This window comes from Hipposideros armiger, unplaced genomic scaffold, assembly GCF_001890085.2.
Source record: "Hipposideros armiger isolate ML-2016 unplaced genomic scaffold, ASM189008v1 scaffold_383, whole genome shotgun sequence".
NCBI classification, from domain to species: domain Eukaryota; kingdom Metazoa; phylum Chordata; class Mammalia; order Chiroptera; family Hipposideridae; genus Hipposideros; species Hipposideros armiger.
In genome coordinates, this window is record NW_017731733.1 from 810,535 (window position 1) to 831,052 (window position 20,518).

The following is a 20,518-nucleotide window of genomic DNA, read 5'->3' on the forward strand; positions in this document are numbered from 1 at the left end:
TTACGCATAACGCCAAAGACAGAGTGCCTAAAAAAAATGTTGATAGATTGTACTATATCAAAATTTAAAATCTCCTATACAAAATCACTATAGCGAAATTAAAAAGGCAAATAACTCATAAATATGTGATACATTTATGATAGACAAAGCTTAACATCTTTACTATTTACAGAACTCATGAATAGGTAGTTAAAAAAAAAGAACGGACATGTCAACAGAAAAACAAGAAAAACAGATCAAGGATATATCTATATGATTTTTTAAAATTACAAATAGCCAATATGCCTATGAGAAAATGTTCAGTACAGCCACTTCTTTAAGTGAATTATTAAAACAATAAGACACTATTTTTGCCTGTGAAATTGGCAAAAATGAAAAGGAATAAATTAATGTTACAAGGTTGAGGAGAAACAGACATTTTCTTACACTGCTGTTTAGAGGGTAGATTAGGGCATTCTTTAGAGGAAGCCACTGATTGATTGATACATATCAAAAAACATGAAAACTTGGCACATACTTCAAGCCAGAAATTGTACATCTAGGCATTTACCCTAAAGAAATAAACATCTATGCTGTTCAGGTCTGGCAGTATTTGGTCCAAGTCTCTGGATATTAAAGAGACTACACAGAAGGAACTGGACTAGGGCCATTGCTAGCAGATTTATTTGAAAACCTTACACTGCCAACATCATATCTGGCACCTTTTACTGATGTGATAGTGGAAACCATCTACAGAGCTCTGATGTTTTCTACTCAAATAGCCTGTTGATCTCACCTCTAGTCGTCTCTGACTGTGCAGATATCCCTAATGTAGCCAAATTATCTTGTCACCCTGATTGTAAAATCCCCCCCTCCCCCCACGACCCTCTCTGTATTTGTCTGCATGTGCAGCCAGTCCATAATAGTCCCTCTCTTCTGGCAAGCATTGTTGCCTAGGAGTCCGGGCATGTGCAGGTGCTCAGGGTCTTCTGAGGACACTCTGTGGTCATCATCCTGATATCATTCGGCTGTTGTCCAGTGGCATAGCTGCTGTTAACATAACTCTCTCTGTCCCCAGCCTCTGCTTGGCGAGTCACCTCGCAGAATGGCTTCTGACTCTCATACACAGCACAGGCTCCCCTTAAACACAGACCACCTGCACCAGCCTTATACCAACTGTAGTATTAATTAATAAATCATAGTTCATTAATATAATGTATTACTATGCAACCAATAAGAATGATACAGCAGAAAAAGACGTAATAATAAGAACGATACCCACAAGACAGTGTTAAGAAAAAAGGCTGTTACAAAATAGGTGTTCTTAACTGAAAAATGCCCATCAAGATGCTATCAGTTAACAAACCTCTGGAGTGTAGGAATATGGCTGATTTCCATTTTCTTCTATTTGACTGATGTCTATTTGACAGCCTTTTTAGAGAATGGCTCAAGGCCATATTAGAAGAGAGAGTACACTCCAAAGAGTTTGGAGCGGGCTGAGCAAAAGAAGGAGCTCAAAAGGCCTATTTGACAACCTTTTTAAATGAATGTGTGCTATTTTGGAAAAACAGAAAACATTAGAAATAAAACAATTCAAAATGGAATGTTCAAAAAGTTATCTGTTTTTTTGTATGTGTTGGGCCACAAGCCTGCAAAGTTGTATTGTGTGGTGTGGTGTGGTGTGGTGTGGTGTGGTGTGGTGTGGTGTGGTGTGGTGTGGTGCGGTGCGGTGCGATGTGGTGTGCTGTGGTGTGGTGTGGTGTGGGATGGGGGGGTGGAGTGTGGGGTGTGGCATGGCATGATATGGCGTGGCGTGGCGTGGCGTGGCATGGTGCTGTGTTGTATTGTACTGTATTGCATTAAATCCCACTGCAGCAGCAGTCACAAGACTTTGGATGAGGGTACACTTTGTCTGTAGATGGTGCAGTGTCATTATTCCCGGGGAGCCAGGGCTGGAGAGGTGGAGAATTGGCCACCACCTGAGTCATAATACTGCCCTAGAAATAGGTACAGTTATGACTCTAAATGAGATCTTAGATGAATGGTTTTCAGACATTAGCAGGAGAACCACTTTTTCAAGTGAAATCTTACATAAAATACTCACTCCTAAACAAACAAAAATGGTGTTGCTCTGGTTCCAGTAGGAATTGGGACATCCAAAAATTTTTTAGAGTAGCTCCTGCAGTAGCTTTGTAGGCTTCCAAATTGACAATTTGGAAACAAACAATAGCTGGTGTTAAGAAAGCAACTTCCATTCGAGCCATAGGTTTGTGGACTCAGCGTGTGAAATCCAGCTGAAGTTATTTTTACTACCCAAGCATGCCCATGTATTACATGTACACCTAACACCTTAGATAAAATGAAGTTTTCCTTTCTCTGAGGCTCCAAAGTACTTTATGCTCTATTATACCAGCAATAACATGGTGTCTGAGCAGGACTCAGGCTATTCCAATGAGTGCTGCAGGTAGGACTAAAAATTTGCACCCTAACCATGGGCTTCTTTAATGTGTGTTTCTATTCACTGGTTTATATGGGGGTTAAGGAATCTAGGCTGGGGCAGGAAAAGAAATCTAACAGTGACCATGATCTCTAAGTAAGGCTGGTGTAAGAAGAAACCATGAGGTCCCATGGAATAAAGCTCCCTCAAAAGAAAGCACAGGATCTAATGGGAGAAGAGGAAATGGTGGTTTCCAGGTGAACAGAATGGCATTACTTGGAATCATGAAAGCCCAGCCCATCTGTTGGTACCTAAGCATTCTGGGGATAAAAGGCTTATGTTTCCTCATGAAAATAGCGATGCCATTACTCTGTTGGGGGCCTCTCTAGAAAAGTAGAACTCGGTGGAAGGAAGCCACTATTCCAGCTGGCAGAAAAAAAGAAAGTCAGTGCCAAGCCCCAGCAGAACATCAAGCAGACATCCCAGAGGTGAGCAGCAGCAGTACTGGGAGTGTTTGGAGCAAAGAGTGGAGCAGGAGTGGTAGGAAAACGGCACGCCAGATTGTTTGTGCACAAGAACGACGATTGAGGAGAAAGCACAAGCAATGGGGTAGCCAACTGTGTGGACAACAGATGAGACCACAGGAGACACATCCGGTCTGGTTTGAAAATGGGAGCGGGAACAATATGGCAGAGGCAGAGAGGTGGAGGTCTAGTCACTGACAGGTTGAAAGTGAACTAGCAACATTCAGATGGAAATGTTCAGGTACGCTCATTTGTACACACTTACTAGTAAGACTTGGAGACATTGGTCTATCGATCGGATTCTTGTTATTTGTTCACATGATTGGGTCTGGACATTACAGGTAAGTCCTCACTCAGTGTCCTTATTCCGGACTGTAAGTGAAATGACATGTAAGGAAACCAATTTTACGATGGCGAATGACACGACATTATTTGAGGACCTGCTGTATTAAGTACTAGGTCCATGTGTGATTCTGCCATGCCTCAGAGGCCTATGCAGCAGGAAACGTTCTCAGGTGAGACCCAGGTTCTGAGCAATGAGGCTCTTGGACGTTATGACATAGTAATCACTAGATACTGGGGTATTTCAACTGGTACTAGGAAGTTAGCCGAAGAGATTCCTTGGTTCAGTGAAGATTGCTCTAAGCATAAGCATTTTTCATATAGAGAATAACTTTTATTTAAGAAATTAGAAAAGGAAAAGCTGCACAAGGATCAAACATCAGTAGCTTGGAATTGAGATGGTTCAGATAGTACAAGAGTGTCCAGAAATCCACGCATTGTAGATTATCTTAGTTTCATCTAGTTATAAGGTCAAAACATGTCCAACAGACATGTATGCATTTCAAACTAGCTGGGGAGAGCACAGAACAGAATATATACCCTTTCCCACCATTTTCTAAAGGGAGCCATGTTATTCTAAACCTTGTCACCCACCCTTCCCTACCTCTTTGATTCTGAAGTCCCACATGCAGTGGAACCATATTTATAGCATACTCGTTTATGTTCAGATTTTTGTGTTATAATTTATATGTCTATGAACTTATGTATTCATTTAAGTTCCAGAGGATAAATGAGAATTCCCCATGGATTCAAAATTGGCATAATTTATTTCACAAGTAGGCATGTTAAAATAAGGATTGGACATGATTCAAGTTCAAAGTTTGCATAAAAAGTTAAATGTACAAAAAAAGGAAATTAAATGTACATATAATTAATGTTTACAAAGGCATTTCGAGGGAATGCTGGTTCATTAAAGTGTGATTTTATTAAGTTGTGGAGCTGTTAAAAACATTTAACTCTCCCAACTTTGGGCAAAGAAGAACTCCAGAGGGAGGCTCTTCAATGAACAAGAAGCAGTTGGACAAGTTGTCCTCGAGTCTTCTCCCCAAGACTCACTTCTTCTTTGGGGTTCTCTTATTTTGACTCTCAGTATCATCATCACTTCTAAATACAGGGAAAATTCCCCTTTAAAAATCTAACTCATCACTTAAAATATAAAACGCCAATAAAATATGCTTAAAAATATACATGTATGGTTTTTCAAAAAGAGAACTTCCACTAAAAACTTGAACAGAAAAGTTCACATTCACATGGAAAAAATAGAATCATTAAAAACAGTCCAATTTCAAAATAGGTGTATGTGGTTAAGGAGTCTAGTGAAGCGGCAAAGGGTTTGGCGACTCCCAAATCTCCTCAGTTTAAGACAAATGTACTTGACTCTGGGGGGCAGATGAACTGGGGGGAACCTTTTCCTCCACCCATGGCCGCTGACTGCCATCGTATCTACCTTGCCACCTGTGTCGTGTTAAACATAAAAATTTATCACCTCCTACCCAAGGACAACGTGCAAAATACAAAGCTCAGAGTGTCAGATTTCCTGGTAGCCTCCAACTCAGTTTTGTTGTCCAGTTTGAGGAGTAAGAGTGATGAGAAGAATGGTGGCTCATAACCCATAAAATAGTTCTCTGGTCTTTTTCTGCCGAGCAATGGTAGTCATGCTTATTACTCCGAAGCATTCTCCGATGACTCACTCAATTTACCCTGTCCAGCCCATCAGGAAGTGATTAGACAAAAACCTACCCATTTCAAATACAAAATCTAAGCCATATAATAATTGCAGCCTACAAATACTGTGACTTAAACACAGTAGTATCACATGAAATGAAAGTCGAGGGAATTTAGGACTGACCAAACAGAATATTCAATTAACAAAATACTTTTTGTTTTAAAAAGAGGCCAACCCTTATTTAGTCTTGACTGATCCCTTTAGAGAAATGTGGCATATATTGGTTTTAATAGTGTGATCTTTAGCTTTATGATAATCCAGTTAAAAACAATTCCCTAGGATATAACTTCAGTAGTCCTATTAATTCCTGTATCAAAGGTATCTAAACGAAACTCTTTATATATTCATCTAAACTTAAGATTTTAGGAGAATTCCTAAAAATACAAATCTATAATAATTTACTAAGATAATTTTCTTGCTAGAATAAACATTAAATTTTTTATACTAAATATTTGGTAACTGTATTCATTTATCAGGACTATCAAAATGCAAATAAGAAATAAAAATAACTATCAAAGTAGGTTTAAAAATAATTATACATAACATCTTCATTTGTAATCATCTATCTGTAATGTTAGCTCTGAGAAAAGTTATTAAACACGTCAATAGATAACAAGGTAGGAGAATGGTGAACAACATATCTAACTTTAAACAATTTTACGTTAAAAAAAATACTTACTCTTTTGCTTCCCTCTAAGAGGATATGTCCTGAGTTTTTCAATAATATCAACCACGATCAAGGAAGTCAGAACCAGAGAGACTGGCAGGTCAGGTAAGGGGTCAAGTAACACAGTAGTGAAACCAACGTTCTTTAGAACCTGTTTTCAGAAAACCATTTAGAAGCATTAAATCTTTGAGCTTTCATTATTTAAAATTATTTTAATCATCTGAAAACAGTGCTAAACTAATTATAAATACATTTATTAAAAGACTAGAAGCTTGGTTTTCAGCTTCTCAAGTATTCAACCCCATATGATTGTGAACCATTTCTAAAGATGTAATAAGGATTTGTATCAACAGAAGAACTTTCAGTTCAAGAAAGAGTTTAGTGTATGCATGTAAAATATAACAGCAGGCTCCTGGTAGTGGTAGAATAGGCAATGCCTTCCAACCCTGCTGCTAAGCAGAGCTTTCTGGGGTCCTAACTCAAAGAGCTATAGGGACAAGTAGTGGAGTTTAGGGTATTCCAAGAAGGTAGAGCCCTGGTAAACCCAGCTAGGCTTTGGGCACTTCCTTCATCTGATTAAGATATCTAAATAAAAAAATTAAAAAATTAAAAAAAAACAACTATGGCAAGCATCTTTTTAATGGTGATATGTTGACAGTTTTTCCTCAGAGATCAAGAACAAGACAAAGGTGCCACTATGACCATTTCTATTCAACATTGCACTAGAGGTCCTAGCCAGTATAATAAAGCAAGAGTAAGAATAAACAGTATAAGCATGGGCAAAAAAGAAAACAAAACTTCATCATTCATAGACTATACAATTGTATATGAAGAAAATCCCCCAAATGGAGAAATTATTTCTACATTCCAATAACAAAGAGAAAATGAGATTTAAAAAAATGATACCACTCAATGCAACCACAATCAAAAATCCAAGTTCTTCTAGAAAATGACAAGCTTATTCTAAAATTTATATGGAAATACAAAGGGTAAGACACTAGAAGAAAACAAAAAAAGATATGAATATTTACTCTTCTGGATATAAAGGGATTTTATAAAGCTACAAGAATTAAGACAATGTGGTGTTCACACAGGAATAGAAAAGTAGGCAATGGGACAGAAAAGAAAACTCATAAATAGGCCATGGATATATACACCTGGTTTATAATAAAGGTAGCACTACAGAGAAATGTGAGAAAACAGACTTTTTAATAAATGGTGCTCAGTGCACTGGATGTTATTTGGGGAAAATAAATAGAATTTGCCTCCCTACGGCACAACAGGTACAAAAATGAGCTCCAGTTGGATTGTAGAGAGAATGGTAAAACAATACAGGACCTAAAATATAATATAGGAGAATATCTTCAGGATCTCAAGTTTCAGATTTACAATATGACAAAATCTTCTCAAACAAGTTACCAAAAGCACTATCCATAAAGGAAAGAAATTGGTAAATTGGACTATTTTTAAATTAAGAACTTCTTTCCATCAAAAGATACCATTAAGAGTATTAGGTCACAGAATAGGAAAATAGTTGCAATATGCATACTCAACAGAGGGCTTGAAATCTGAATATGTAATTCATCCAAATCCATTTTTTAAAAGATAAGCAACACAATGGAAAAAACGGGCAAGAAAAAGATTGTCAATCTCATGAGTGATTGGGAAAATGCAATGGAAAATTACAATGAGATTCAAGAATACAGCCTCAGAATGGCTAAAATAAAGACTTACAATGCAAGTGCTGGTAAGCGTGTCGAACAACAGACATGCTCCCTCTTTGCTAGTGGAAGTCTAAATAGGTCTAATCTCTTTGAAAAACTGGCATTATCTGTTACAATGGAACATTTGAATATTTTATGACCCTTCAGTTCTACCCCTGCCTATTTCACCAACTGAAATGCTTGCCCATGTGCACCAAGAGACAAATGCAAGGATGTCCACAGCAGCATTATTTATAGCAGGCAAAACTGGAAACAACTGAAATGGCCATCAAGGGTAGAACTGAATGAGTTGTGATATATTTATAAAATGACTCCACAGGAATGAAAATCTGTGGGCTACAGTTGGACACAAAAACAGGAATGAACCACACTTTTGCATAACAGAAGCCAGCCACAAATTAGATAGATGGTAGATGATTGCTAGATAATACATAATTTGACTTCCCTGTATAATAGATTCAAAAACAGACTAATCTGTGGGATTAGAAGTTAAGGTAGAGCTACCTTTGGGGCGGAGGGAAAGACACATTGCAAGGAACATGGGCAGCTGGCAAAGTTTATTTTTTTGACCTGGGTAGTATTTACACAGGGTTTTGATTCGTGGTACCCCGTCAATATTGTATATTTACGTTTTGTGTACTTTTCTGTTTGTGCGTTACACTTCGGTGAAAAATTACCCTCATACTTACCTCTCTCACAACACTTATCATCTGCTCAAAATAGGAATGAAATATCACAAAGTAATTTAAGTTGTGCACTTTGGGGAAGTGACAATTATATCTTTCACAGCACTTTGAAAATTAATAAGATTAGCGGGGCATTCTTCTTTGAGCTTCTTGGATAATAAATTCTCATGATCTGAAAGTTCTACCTATAATATTCCTGTCCTGTGGACACCTGTCTGTTAGAGTCCTTTCGAAGTTGCATTTAGTCAAAACATAAAGCTCTTTCCAAAGACGTATCATGTGCAAAATATTTGTCGGTGGATATATTATCAAAGGTCTTAGAGCATTAGAGGTTATTCACTGGAATACTGTTCTATTCCATTTAGATCTGAATACTATCATGAAAAACAGGTCAGAAGAAACAAATGTGGACCTACTTTCAAATTCCTTGCTCTTAAACATTATTTTGAAAGAACAATCCTGTCACACACACACAAACACAGAAGTAATTTTTGTTTGTTTGTTTCCATTGGCTGTTAGACTTTTCTCCACAATCTCAGGGGTAACAATGATCTTAACACTTTAAATATATATATATATATATCACAATTTGGAAGAAGACTGGATTTTTAAACTGTAAGGAATGTGTTGGGTATACCACACTATCCAATCCCAATAACAGAGGACATTTTTAAATCTCAAAATCTGGCAGGAGAAGAAATCAAAATTCCATACCTCAGTCATGGCTATTGAAAAGCTGAAGCTGGGAAGTGTGGTGAGTACCACACACATCATCATAACAGGTCTCCTAGCAAAGGAGAAAAAATAAGCAAAAGCAGTAATGTACAAGATCAACAGTTCCTGTTACTTTTCGCTAATTCTGCAGTTCCCGTTCCATTCATCTATAGTTTTTCTAAGAAGCTACTGCTTCCCTATTTCCATTTCCCAAATGCTTCAGTATGGCAAAGAGGAACACAGGCAAAAAAAAAACAACCAAAAAACAGAATGCTTTTCTAGAACAAAGGAGTGAGAGATCCAAATCGCTAACAAATCACAGACAACTAAAAGCTCACAGTGTAAGACACATGACACGCAATGTTTTTCACAATTCAGTAATTAGAATCCAGCCCCAGAGTTCAAGCTCTGATGACCATCTGGTAAAAAAGGAACAGTATGATTTTTTTAAGGTATATTATGCCTCATGTTGTAAAATTGATTTTTTTAAAAAATACATTTAGAGATGATATCTAGATACTTAAGGATGACTTATATTGAAAACATTTGGATATTTTTTACTTGAACCCCCCCCCAAAAAAAATCATATATACATAAAAATCACATAATTTTTCAAACTTGTTTTTGGACCACTTCTTAAACCTTGCAAGATCAATCAGTGATTGAGATATAATATGTATTTAATAGTCTATCTTATGGCAGGGAGAATTTAAATATCCTCGTCCATTTAACATCATTGATTTAGAGGAAGACAAAATATACTTAAAGTTTTTCTATAATGAAATATTTACCTCCTCTTTCCTTAGTTAAATACATATGATATTCATTACATTTATAGGATGGTGTGTATCTAACTACAAAAAGCACTGGAGTCTTGCAAATGACCAAGAATTTCTCCTGGGTTCTGACAGGCATCCCTCTATTCCAGCCCCATCTCAGATGTTCTAGACATAGACATAAACCAGACCCAGCATGACCTATTAAAACGAGAGGTATGATGGGATTTTTAATCAGCTGCTTTGCCTCCTTTTCTGAGCCCAGATCCAGGTTCTTGCAACACTCAACTCTCTAAGACTAGCTAGAGCATTTACAGAGTCCTCTTCTCAGCTTGACCTCTAAAAAATTAAGAGCATCCCAGGAACTACTCCTGCACCTCTTCTTTGTCTCTATTTCCTCCCTTGATTATCTCACCCAATCCTATGGCTTTAAATACCACCCACTTGCCCATGACTGCCAAACCTATTATAATCTATGTATACTGGTCTCTACTCTGTGCCCTGGACTTGCACTTCAACTGTCTTACTTGGATGTCTAGTAGGCCACTCAGACTTAACATGCCTAAAGAAGAACCCATCCACAGCCTTCTCCACACTTGTTCTGATCATCATCAAATCCTATCTCATTTACTGCCAAAATACATTTTGAATCTATCCTCTGCTAACACCAGGATTCATCTACTATCATCTCTCCTCTGCGGTATTTTCTAAATGGGTTCCTGTTCATGCCTCTCTATTCTAGCAACATTTTCTCCAGAGTCAACAGTCATATTTTAAAATGTAAAACACATCTTATCACTGACCTGCTCGAAAATCTCCAATGCTGGGGGTTATGGAAGAACTGGGGAGTTATTGTTGAATGGATAGAATTTCAGTTTTGCAAGATGAAAAGAACACAATGGATGGATAGTGGTGATAGTAGCACAATGAGCAATTAGAAGAAAATTGAAACTTATTACCCTAGCCTACACTGTTCCCCATAATGTGATTTCTCTTATTTCTCCTACTTTCCTCCTCACTTAGAATGACCTGCATCTCCCCTAACACCTACTGGCCACACTGGCCTTCTGGTTATTTCATGATCACACCAAGCCTGTCCCAAGTCATACACTGGCTATTCCTACTGCCAGGGGCTCTCTAATCCTGGATCTTCCATGTCTGGCAACTTGTTGTCATAAAACACGCGCGTGCGCGCGCGCGCACACACACACACACACACACACACACACACACACACACACACACATATATATTGGGTTATCGGAAAAGTCATGACATATTTTTTCTGTTTTTCATTGCAAAAATGCAACATGACTTTTCCAACAACTATATATATAGAAATAGAAATAGAAATACATGTACACATTTTAAGAAAGAAAAACTGTATTAAAATTGTAATACTAGGGCCGGCCGAGTGGCACACTGGTTAAGAGCTGGCTTGGGACACTAGAGGGCCCCGGTTCGGATCCCACATATGAGGGCCAGTGACACTGCCCTCTACAGCTAAGATGCTGAACAACAGCTCAACCTGGAGCTGGGCTGCTGTGGGTCGCCAGTGACGGCGTAGGCTGCACTCCCTGTGGCAGTGGGTTGCCATAAGCTACCATGTGTAGCCGGCAGCCAGCGTGACCAGCCAGCAGCCACCGTGAGCAGCCATCCAGAGGCCGGCGACTGATCTGCCTCGCCCGGGAAGAGTGCAATGATGGTGCCAGCTTGGGCCAGTGAAGCAACATCCTCCACAACTAGACTGAAGAACAAACCAACAGTAACTTGTCTGTTCCCCTTCCCCCGATTCCCCAGCGCTGTTCCCCTTCCCCAATTCCCCAATAAAATCTTTAAAAAAAAAATTGTAATACTCAACATATACCAATAACAAAAGATGAATCAAAAGATGAATACAAGTCACGTCTGACTTCTGCAATTACACGAGGTGCTCAAAATGGTTATCGTCAGCATCCAGAGACTTATGATGAATATATATTACATGCGATTTTCTGAAATTCTGCTGATTATTTCATTACTTGCTTGTTGATGTCACATCCCTCTTTGTCCACAACCAAGATAGTTTCCATTAAAGCAGGGGCCTTAGCTAAGCTGCTCACTGCTTTCTCTCCACCATCTAGAACAATGTTTTTCAAACTTGTTCATGCAGTGAAATTTCTGGGCATCTGGGGAATCCTATGGACACTTTTCAGAATAGAATTTTTAAATGCATAAAATAAAATACACCAACTTATAAAACAAAGCAATTATGTTGAAGTAATTATCTAAAATCTTAAAATTTTTGATATATTAATAAACGTGCCTACCTACAAACACACTGTCTTCTTATTTTCTTGGGAATACTCAAGATCTAGTGGAAAATGTAATCACTCATAATTTCAAGGCAGCAAAGATCATATACCATATTCTGAAGTATATGCAGCAATTACATATTGTGACATGAAAAAATCTATGATATGTGTTATTAAAAGATCTATATAATAAAGTTACAGGTCCTGCTAATACTACTGTAGTTTGCTACCAACTTTCAAAATGAAAAGAAATGCTAGTTTTCAATGAAAGGTTTGTGAAAATAAAAATGTAACTTGTTTCTCATTCAAGTTCAAGGCACCTCATGATGCCAGAGAATGTCTGGCACATAGTAGGAATTCAATAAATACTAAATGAACAGATAGAATAATTATTAAATAAATATCAATCCAAGTCTCTGTTTTATTTAACCAGAAATAATGATAATCTGTATCTGGAAATCTTGACTTACTGCTAGCATATGTTTATCATTTATTAATGAGTGTTATGGGTTGAATTATGTCCCCCCAAAAAAGATAGGTTGGAAATTCCAACCCCTAGTACCTAATAACATGACCTTATTTGGAAACAGGGTCTTGACAGAGGTAATAAGTTAAAATGAGGTCATTAGGGTGGGCCCTAATCCAACAGGGCTGGTGTCCTCATCAAAAGGGAACATTAGGAGGAAGATACGTACAGAGGGAAGATTATGTGAAGAAACGCAGAAAGATGCCATGTGAAGATGAAGGCAGAGATCTGGATGATGCATCTTCAAGCAAAGGAATGCTAACGGATGCCAGAAAAACAACAGAATGTGGGAGAGCGGCTTGGAAGGGATTCTACCTCATGGCCTTCAGAAGGAACCAGCTCTACCGACACTTTGAGCTCAGACTTCTAGCCTTCAGAACTGGGAGACAATAAATTTTTGTTGTTTAAGCCACCAAGTTTGTGGTACTTCATAACAACAGTCCTAGGAATTTAATCCCATGAGTCATAGCATTTCTGTAAAAAATATCATAGACAATCCTTTGAAGGTGAAACTAATGCGAGGCTAACACCACATTACAGACTGGCTGAAGAGAAGGACTTGCGGACATGGTGTAATTTCCAGGGTAGAGCTCTGTATGTATCTGTAGTCAATTGTCAAAAAGAAGGACTCTCCCACAAGCCGGCCTGTGAAGAAAGACCAGCGCTCTGCCATGGTGAGTTCAAGATTCCTGTGTGTGCAGCAAGAATTCTGGCCCTGAGATTTCTCACAGAGGAAGCGTGGAGAGTGGTAAGGTCAGATAATAACTTGGGAAACCACTCTGCTTGAAAACTCAAAAAGGTTCCCTTTTACCTACATCATTAACCCAGTTTCCTTTCCTTTCTTTCAAGGCTTCCCATAATATGGTCTGAATTCTCCAACATATAACAGTAACACTCCCACGCCATTTTACAGACATTACTCAAACTCCACAAAAACTCTCTGAGTGGGGGTATCGGCCCTAGTTTACAGAAGAAGAAAGTGATGATGAAGGTTTCATTAATTTGCCCAAGATCCCAAAGTTAGGTAAAAGATGAATTCTAATCCAGTTCTTTCCAAAACTCACACTCCTACCCATTCTGCAATACTGCCTGGTTGATTTCTTTCTACTCCCTCCTTTCTCAGCAAGTTGGTCTTCTCCCACCCCTTAAAGAGGTCACGCTTAGTCCTACATCAGCTCATTACTCTTATCATGCCCTCTGGAATGCCTTCCTGCTCCAGCTTGGCTCAAATCCAGTTGTCTTTGGGGAACTCCCTGAATACTCTAAAGCACAGTGCTCTCTTAATAAACCTGAGTCCACAACCCCCAGCTACTGAACACTTGCTGAGTGCAGGGCACTGTGGTTGTCTCATGGGGTGGGAAGAAGGAGAGAATGAATCAAAAAGGGAACCTTCCCAACTATCAGTACTAAGTTTTGATACTTTTTTCTTGGCTTATCAAGGCCTTGCGGTGGGTGAGTCACATACTATTTAGTGATTTCGTGTATATTCTTTTACGTTACTTTCCAATTGTTTCATATGTAACCGTGCAGTCTCCACAGTAGACTACAAGTTCCCTGAGGAAGGAGATAATACCTAATGTATGGTCAGGTGTCCCCCTACGAGAGTCTGGGAATAATGCTGGTGAGAATGAAGAATCTGTGCAGGGAGGTAGTCTGGAAACATAGATAGAAGTCCGAGAATGGACAGTCCTGGCTGCCAGGTTAAGTTCTAGGATGTGGTGAGACTCAGATACCCAATGTCCACATTGCATAGATCTGCCAGGCAGTCAATGGTGACTCAGTAAATGTTTATTAAAAGAGGGACTGAGTGAATGAGAAGTGGGAACTGGAAGGACGTTCAGCTAGGAAAATTCATAGCTATTCTAACAAACCCTGAGAGTGGATGAGTGGATCACTGTTAACCTGGAGGATTTCTGGTAAAACTATGCCATCGAACACATTTACTAGTAACTCTGGGAGGCAAAGAAGATATGCTTATCTTATTTGCAGATGACACAAAATCAAGTGAGACAGCTAGCGTTTTGGGTGACACAATCAGGACTGAGAAGATTGCAACTGATTAAATATATGGCTAAAACCAATATAATGGTATCTAATAGGGATAAGAGTAAACTACAGAATTCAGGTTAAAAAAAATAGTTCAAGTATTTATCCATTCACCCATTCATCTACACTGTTGTTAAATGTGTGTACTACACTCTGTTCAAAGGACAGAAAGACATGCAAGATACACGCTGGCTTTAAGGCACTTATAGGCTCATCAGAGTTGCCTAAGTGCAAGGTGAGGAAATTGTGACTTAAGAGCAGGATTTTCAAGAAATTTTAGTCAACCACAGTCTCGGTTTTGAAACATGTGACACAGTTGCAACTGAAGTCAATACATCACATCAAGAGCTGAAGTCAATAGGACATCAGGGTATCAAGGTGATCATATCCAGACATTAACAAGCCAGCCAGCATCCCAAGAAGACACCCAAAAGGTTAATAAAAGCAATCATAGAACAAGAATAATGAGGACACCTGGACACTGCAGAAAAGACTTAGCAGGCTGTGAATGAGATGAGGTTAGCTGGAAGAGTGATGTGGCTATTTTCAAATATTTGAAAAGCTTTAATACATGTACAGTGAGCTCAGCAAAGCCACTACTGAGGACACAATTTGGAGAATCGTCATCATACAAGTGGCAGTTTATATTACCAGAGCCAAAGAGGGTGCTCGAAAAGCAATGAAAAGGGAAAATCCGGGGTGGTGGGTTGAGCTCCTGGCCATGGCCAGGTTCACTGGCATAAAAAGGGAGGGCAGAGGATGTGAAGTCTACACAGAAGATGGGAAGGAAGTCACAGGATGGCAGATTTTATCTCAATACAAGGGAATAAAGAACACTAGATTCGTAGTTAGAGACACAAAAGGCAGTGCATCCCCTTTAAATTCAGAGGCAGACTGTTCCTCTGTATCGTGAGAAAGAGGGTAAGTAGAACTCTAAGCTGCCTTCCAGCTCTAGGATCCTGTGGTATCGTGTCAACACTGAATTGTTCAAATAAGAGGAAGAGGAAAGTTTTTTGAGGGGTGGAACTGGCATGCAGAAAACACTTTTCAAGAAGTTTATTACTCTATCATCAAGGACTGCGAGGGAAAGAGGGAGCGGAGAGATGGCAAGGATGAGGACACCAGCGGGTGAAGGGTGCCTGAGCCCCAGCATCAGTTACTAAAATGCTCATCATGCTTCCAACCAGGACCACTGATCTGACACGCGATACGACCATACAAAAATTTGGGAAACCATGCCAGGGTATTGTTAGGACCTGGAAATGAGGGCCTCAGTAGGGTAAGGGAAACAGCCACGGAGAACCAGGAGCTGATGCAAGAGAGATGAAAGAGGAAGAATTTATGGAATCTGGTGACTTATTGCATATGCTGGGAGAGAAGCGCAAAAGTAAATATAGTTTTGCTGATGTCTGGATATGGGGGAGGGGCCAAGGAAGAAAAAGCCTAGTCAGGTATCACACAGTTATGATTTCTGAGGATTTCAGAAGATGACAGCCCCAAGGAGAGAAATGCGGGTGCTCTGGGAAGAGGTAACTCACTGTAAAGCACCTGTGTTTATTTAGTTCATGGTAATTTATCGATGACCTTCTCTCAGAGGTGCTGAAAAGAACGAGCCCTAGTTCCTTCTGGTTAGCCCTTCTGTCCAGCAGGGTCCAAGTGACACTGGCGCTGTGCACATCACTTGTATGTATTGCTGTAGAATAGCAAAGTGCTCTGGAGACAGACACTCTAGGTCCATGGTGGCTCCAGTACTCGGTGGCTGTGTGGTCTTTTAATCTCTGTGTCCCAATTGCCTGACTTGTAAAATGGGCTGTATAAGTGTTCTCACATAAAAGCGTTCCAGAATTAATTAAAATACAATATGTTTACAACTATTCTTGGTACATGGTAACTGTTCAGTAAATATTTGCTCTTATTTTACTACGACGACAACTGCTATTACTATTGCTACCACTACCTTAAACAAATCAATAGTAAAATCCCGTCGCATATGTTATGGAGTTAAGCAAGCTAAAATATAGTTAGTCCAAACTGTTGGAGTCTTTCAAACTGGGCACTGCCCAAGATTCCTGCCATGTCATGGCTAGAGTACTGAAACTCTGAATGGCTTGAGAGAGGTCATGAAATACAGCTCAGGGTGCCAAGGCCGTGTGGCAACCCCCACGAGTCCTCCAGCATCATCCTGCCCCAAGGACCCCTCTCCACGGAGGCCTGCTTCACTTCCTGGGAAGCCTTGCTCAGTGGTTTCACACTTTCACTGTTATTCCAAGAAAGGGTTTCTCTTATTTACTGGATTATACAATTTGGTGTGTATATAAAAAGCTTTTCTTCATGCCTCACACCATCTCCCTAGTCTATTATAAATTATGAAAGGCTTCCCCAAAAAAGAACATTCTAAAAGAATGAGGAAGTGTTTAACAAGAGCAAAAGAAAGAGCACTGGATTAAAGTTCAGAGTCTACTGTTGATTTAGTGCGTACGTTTTCAGTCCTTGGACATTTTTCCCTCACTTATAATATGGGAATTACACCCATCTGGTCAATTCAACTTCATAACGCTGGCCTGCAGGTCAAGTGAATGAAGTGAAACATAAAAGCACGGTGGATATGCAAAATACTTTAGAAGACAGTCATAATATCACTATATTGGCCTCAATTATTCTCAAACGATAAAAGAGACCTAGGAGAGTCTCCAAACTTGAAGAATATCACTGAAATCGTTTTCTTCCACTATATTCAGTCTTATCAGCAGTTCTACCGCTTCTCAGAGTCATTCTGAGGATTAAAAGAAGATCATGTGTTAAATGGAAATAATAAATTCAGCATGATGTAGTAACACTAACATTGAGGTGCCAGGCACTATGCTCGGAACTTTACATGCATCGTCTTACTCAGTTTCTTCAAATGACACTCCAATAAGGAAACTAGGTTGTTCCTGTTTTGCACATGAGAAAACTACAATTCAAAGAGTTTAAATAACTCACACAAGGAGTCATAGTCAAAGCCGGGATTTGAAGTCAGGTCTCGAAGTCCCTGTTTGTATTGCCAGGGCACACCCTTTACTAGCTGGATGACTCACTCTCTCCTAAATACCAGCCTCACAGGCCCAAGATGCCAATGTGGACCTGCAGGGAGGTTCTCCAACAGGCTCATCCACAGTGTGTCTGTGAAAGCTAAGGATCTATGAATTTCACAGAAACAACAATCTAAATATTCTTCAAAAATAATTTATACTTTTAATACCTACTTTCTATAGCAGCAATTATTTTTGTATCATCTTCATCTAGCAATTAAGATATATGACACACTCTATGTTACCACATATATTAAAATATCAAAATACTCATCTTTTAGGAATCATTTGTAATATCCAAATATACATCTTTGGGGGGAAATGTATCCTAGTGACATAAAAAGAGCTGAATTTCTCTTGAAACACCCTTGGCATTCAAAGCCAAAAAGAATAAAGAAAAAGTGGCATGAAATAGAGAAAGCAGCACAGAATCAGATCGATCTGGGTCTCACAGATAACTCCTTCCACCATTTACAAACTTTATCACTTGACCAAGTTAATTATTTCTTCAAGTTTCTGTTTCTTCATCTATAAAATGAGAACACTGGCACATACCTCACTAGGTTGTAAAGTTCAAATTCAACAGTACAAAATGCCTAAAGCTCCTAGAATAGTGCGCAGTCGCTATTTCTTCTCTCCTATGCCAGGAAGAGATAACAATATGATAGTGCTCATGGATGTGGCCATTAGGAAATAGGTGTAGTTTCACCCACACCCACGAACAGAAATGGAAGAGCAGACTAGTATTTCCTGAAAGAAATCACGGACAGACATCATTGTTCTGACAGCCCAAGACAGCTTAGCACAAGGGGACTATCCGAACCAGATGTCCAAAAGGAGACATGTGTACTGTGGAGTAGAAACAAAATAGAAACAAAATGCAACTCTCTTCCTTACCTCTAAATTGCCCCCAGGTGATTGGGACGTTCAAAGAGGCAGTTTAGGGTAGTGGTCCAAAGTACTGCTTATGGAGTCCAAGGGTCTGAGGTCTGGCTCCTCCACTAGCTAGTTAACTGACTGGGAAAGTTGCATAGCTCTTTAATCCTCACTTTCCTCTTGAGAATAATAATGATAAACTTATGAGAAGAGCCCCTTCATGAGGTGGTATAGAATGAAATGAAGTTCATATACACATCTCTTAGCACATACGTGGTCAGTAAAGAAGCAATTGTAGCTGAATGATGATGACGATACGTGACATGGGAAGGTTTGCTGCCTCAATGATATTAAGAACATAAGAGTCCTAGGTATTTGAGCTGTAAACGAAAAAAGATAGAAGAGCCCTTTCCCAGGCTGGTGTGCGCCACCTTCCCGTTGGTTTACGCCTGTGGTCACCTGGACCTTCCACCAGCCAGGAGTCTCAATCAACCCAATTCCCAAGTAGTATAAGGAGTGGAGGGCCCCAAACCCACACCTTAGGTCCTCATGTGGGGAACTGAAATCCCCTGGTAAGTAGAGTTGAGGCCACATCCGGTATCGGTATCAATATCTAAAGAGCACTTCATGAACTCCACACTTCAGCTCTCCCCCTCTGCACCCTCCCAATGGTATTTCTAGCTGTGTTGCTGTATTTATTATTTTTACATGTCTACCCTTGCTAATGTTAGAATTCCCAACTCCTTGCTTTTCAAATGCCTTCTAAGTTGTTCGACTTTAAAACAAAAGATCAGTAGGAAAGAAAAATTAAGTTATCAAAGAAAACAATGACATCCCAGATGAGTAAGAATCAGATCTGAAGATCTAAAAGGAAAAACGTATTCGTATCAGAGATTACTTGTTCTCAGTACCTTTACATGGGCCGATATAGTCATTAGCTAAACTGTTAGTTAAATCCACAGTAAGTCTTAATTTATTTAAAATATTTTTGTATTATTATTGAAGTATTCCACACACCCCCACCAGGGTAAAAGAATTTACCAACATCACAGTTTTAAAAATCTAATTAAAGGAACCAGTTGCTTAAAAATCTCAGTTGATTAATGGCCAAAGGAGGTCTTAGACCTGCAAAACATGCAATGAAAACATTTTCAAACAGACATTACTTTCAGTTTTGTAGAAAAGTAAAATTCTATATTATAATCTTGCAATTGTGATTTTTGTAAACTAACTGTGAAAGCTTTAGGCAGTTGAGTGTACAGAGGAACTAGGTCCAACATTTACTACTCAGGGTATCACAGACTCACGCTAACACCTACCTTATGAACAAGTGTGATTTGTTATGACCCTACAAAAATATGGAAGGTACCATAATATCGAAACACTTATAGAAACAGCGATTGTTACTCCTCTTTAATCTTACGTTATGCCCATTTCTGCTATGCTAACATCCTTACACATTGTACATGAGAAAACATCTTTGAAAGCATTGGGGGGATTCCCTGCTAAAGAATATTCGTACTTACCATCCTTTAATTTTTCTGAAAAGGTGTGGTTTCTTGTATAAGAGAACTTTTATGGGTACCCAAATCAACAGACACACTGAAGCCACATAGGCAATGGAACAGGAAACAATCAGCCAATAATGCGTTTTCTCGTATATAGTCCTTGTACTTTGATAGGCAGCGGCAAACTGCTCCATAGTCACAAGCGTGGGTATGGAGAAAGCAGCAAGCTCAAGAAGCTCAAACACCACAAGCTTGATTATTCTTCCAGAAGCCATCCCGAGGACATGCGAGCTGCTGAGGCCCAGACGCTCTCCCTCTGACTGGGCAGCATATGGACACACAGATACCGAACGACGATCAAGTTCCTTGTACTCGAATCACTAACCAGTGACTTTTTATTCTTTTATTGACCCTCATATGGTTCAATGATCCTCCAACTTAACAACCGAGTTCTGTTAAAGAAACAGAGCAGTTGTGGAAGTGATCGCCTCCTGTGTTTGCACATCCGTTATTAGAAGTCAAATGAACTTTAGAACGTGCTTTGAAGCACTGTTAAGAAGAGGTTTTTTAATGTAGCTTTGATTGCTAATTTGAGCACAAAAAGCGTTCATATAATATTTAA

At 39.2% G+C, this 20,518-nt stretch overlaps 1 protein-coding gene across 1 annotated transcript in view; it reads right to left on the minus strand.

The window, feature by feature from the left end:
* The window catches only part of TMEM236 (transmembrane protein 236), a 30,202-nt gene extending 10,031 nt beyond the window's left edge, over positions 1-20,171 (minus strand). The window contains exons 1-3 of the mRNA XM_019662918.1: positions 19,915-20,171; positions 8,800-8,872; positions 5,688-5,826 (exon numbers count right to left, since the gene is read on the minus strand). Of these exons, the coding sequence (XP_019518463.1) occupies positions 5,688-5,826; positions 8,800-8,872; positions 19,915-20,171 (469 nt within the window). The remainder of the gene's footprint in view (positions 1-5,687; positions 5,827-8,799; positions 8,873-19,914) is intronic.
* Between the last annotated feature and the right edge of the window lie 347 nt (positions 20,172-20,518).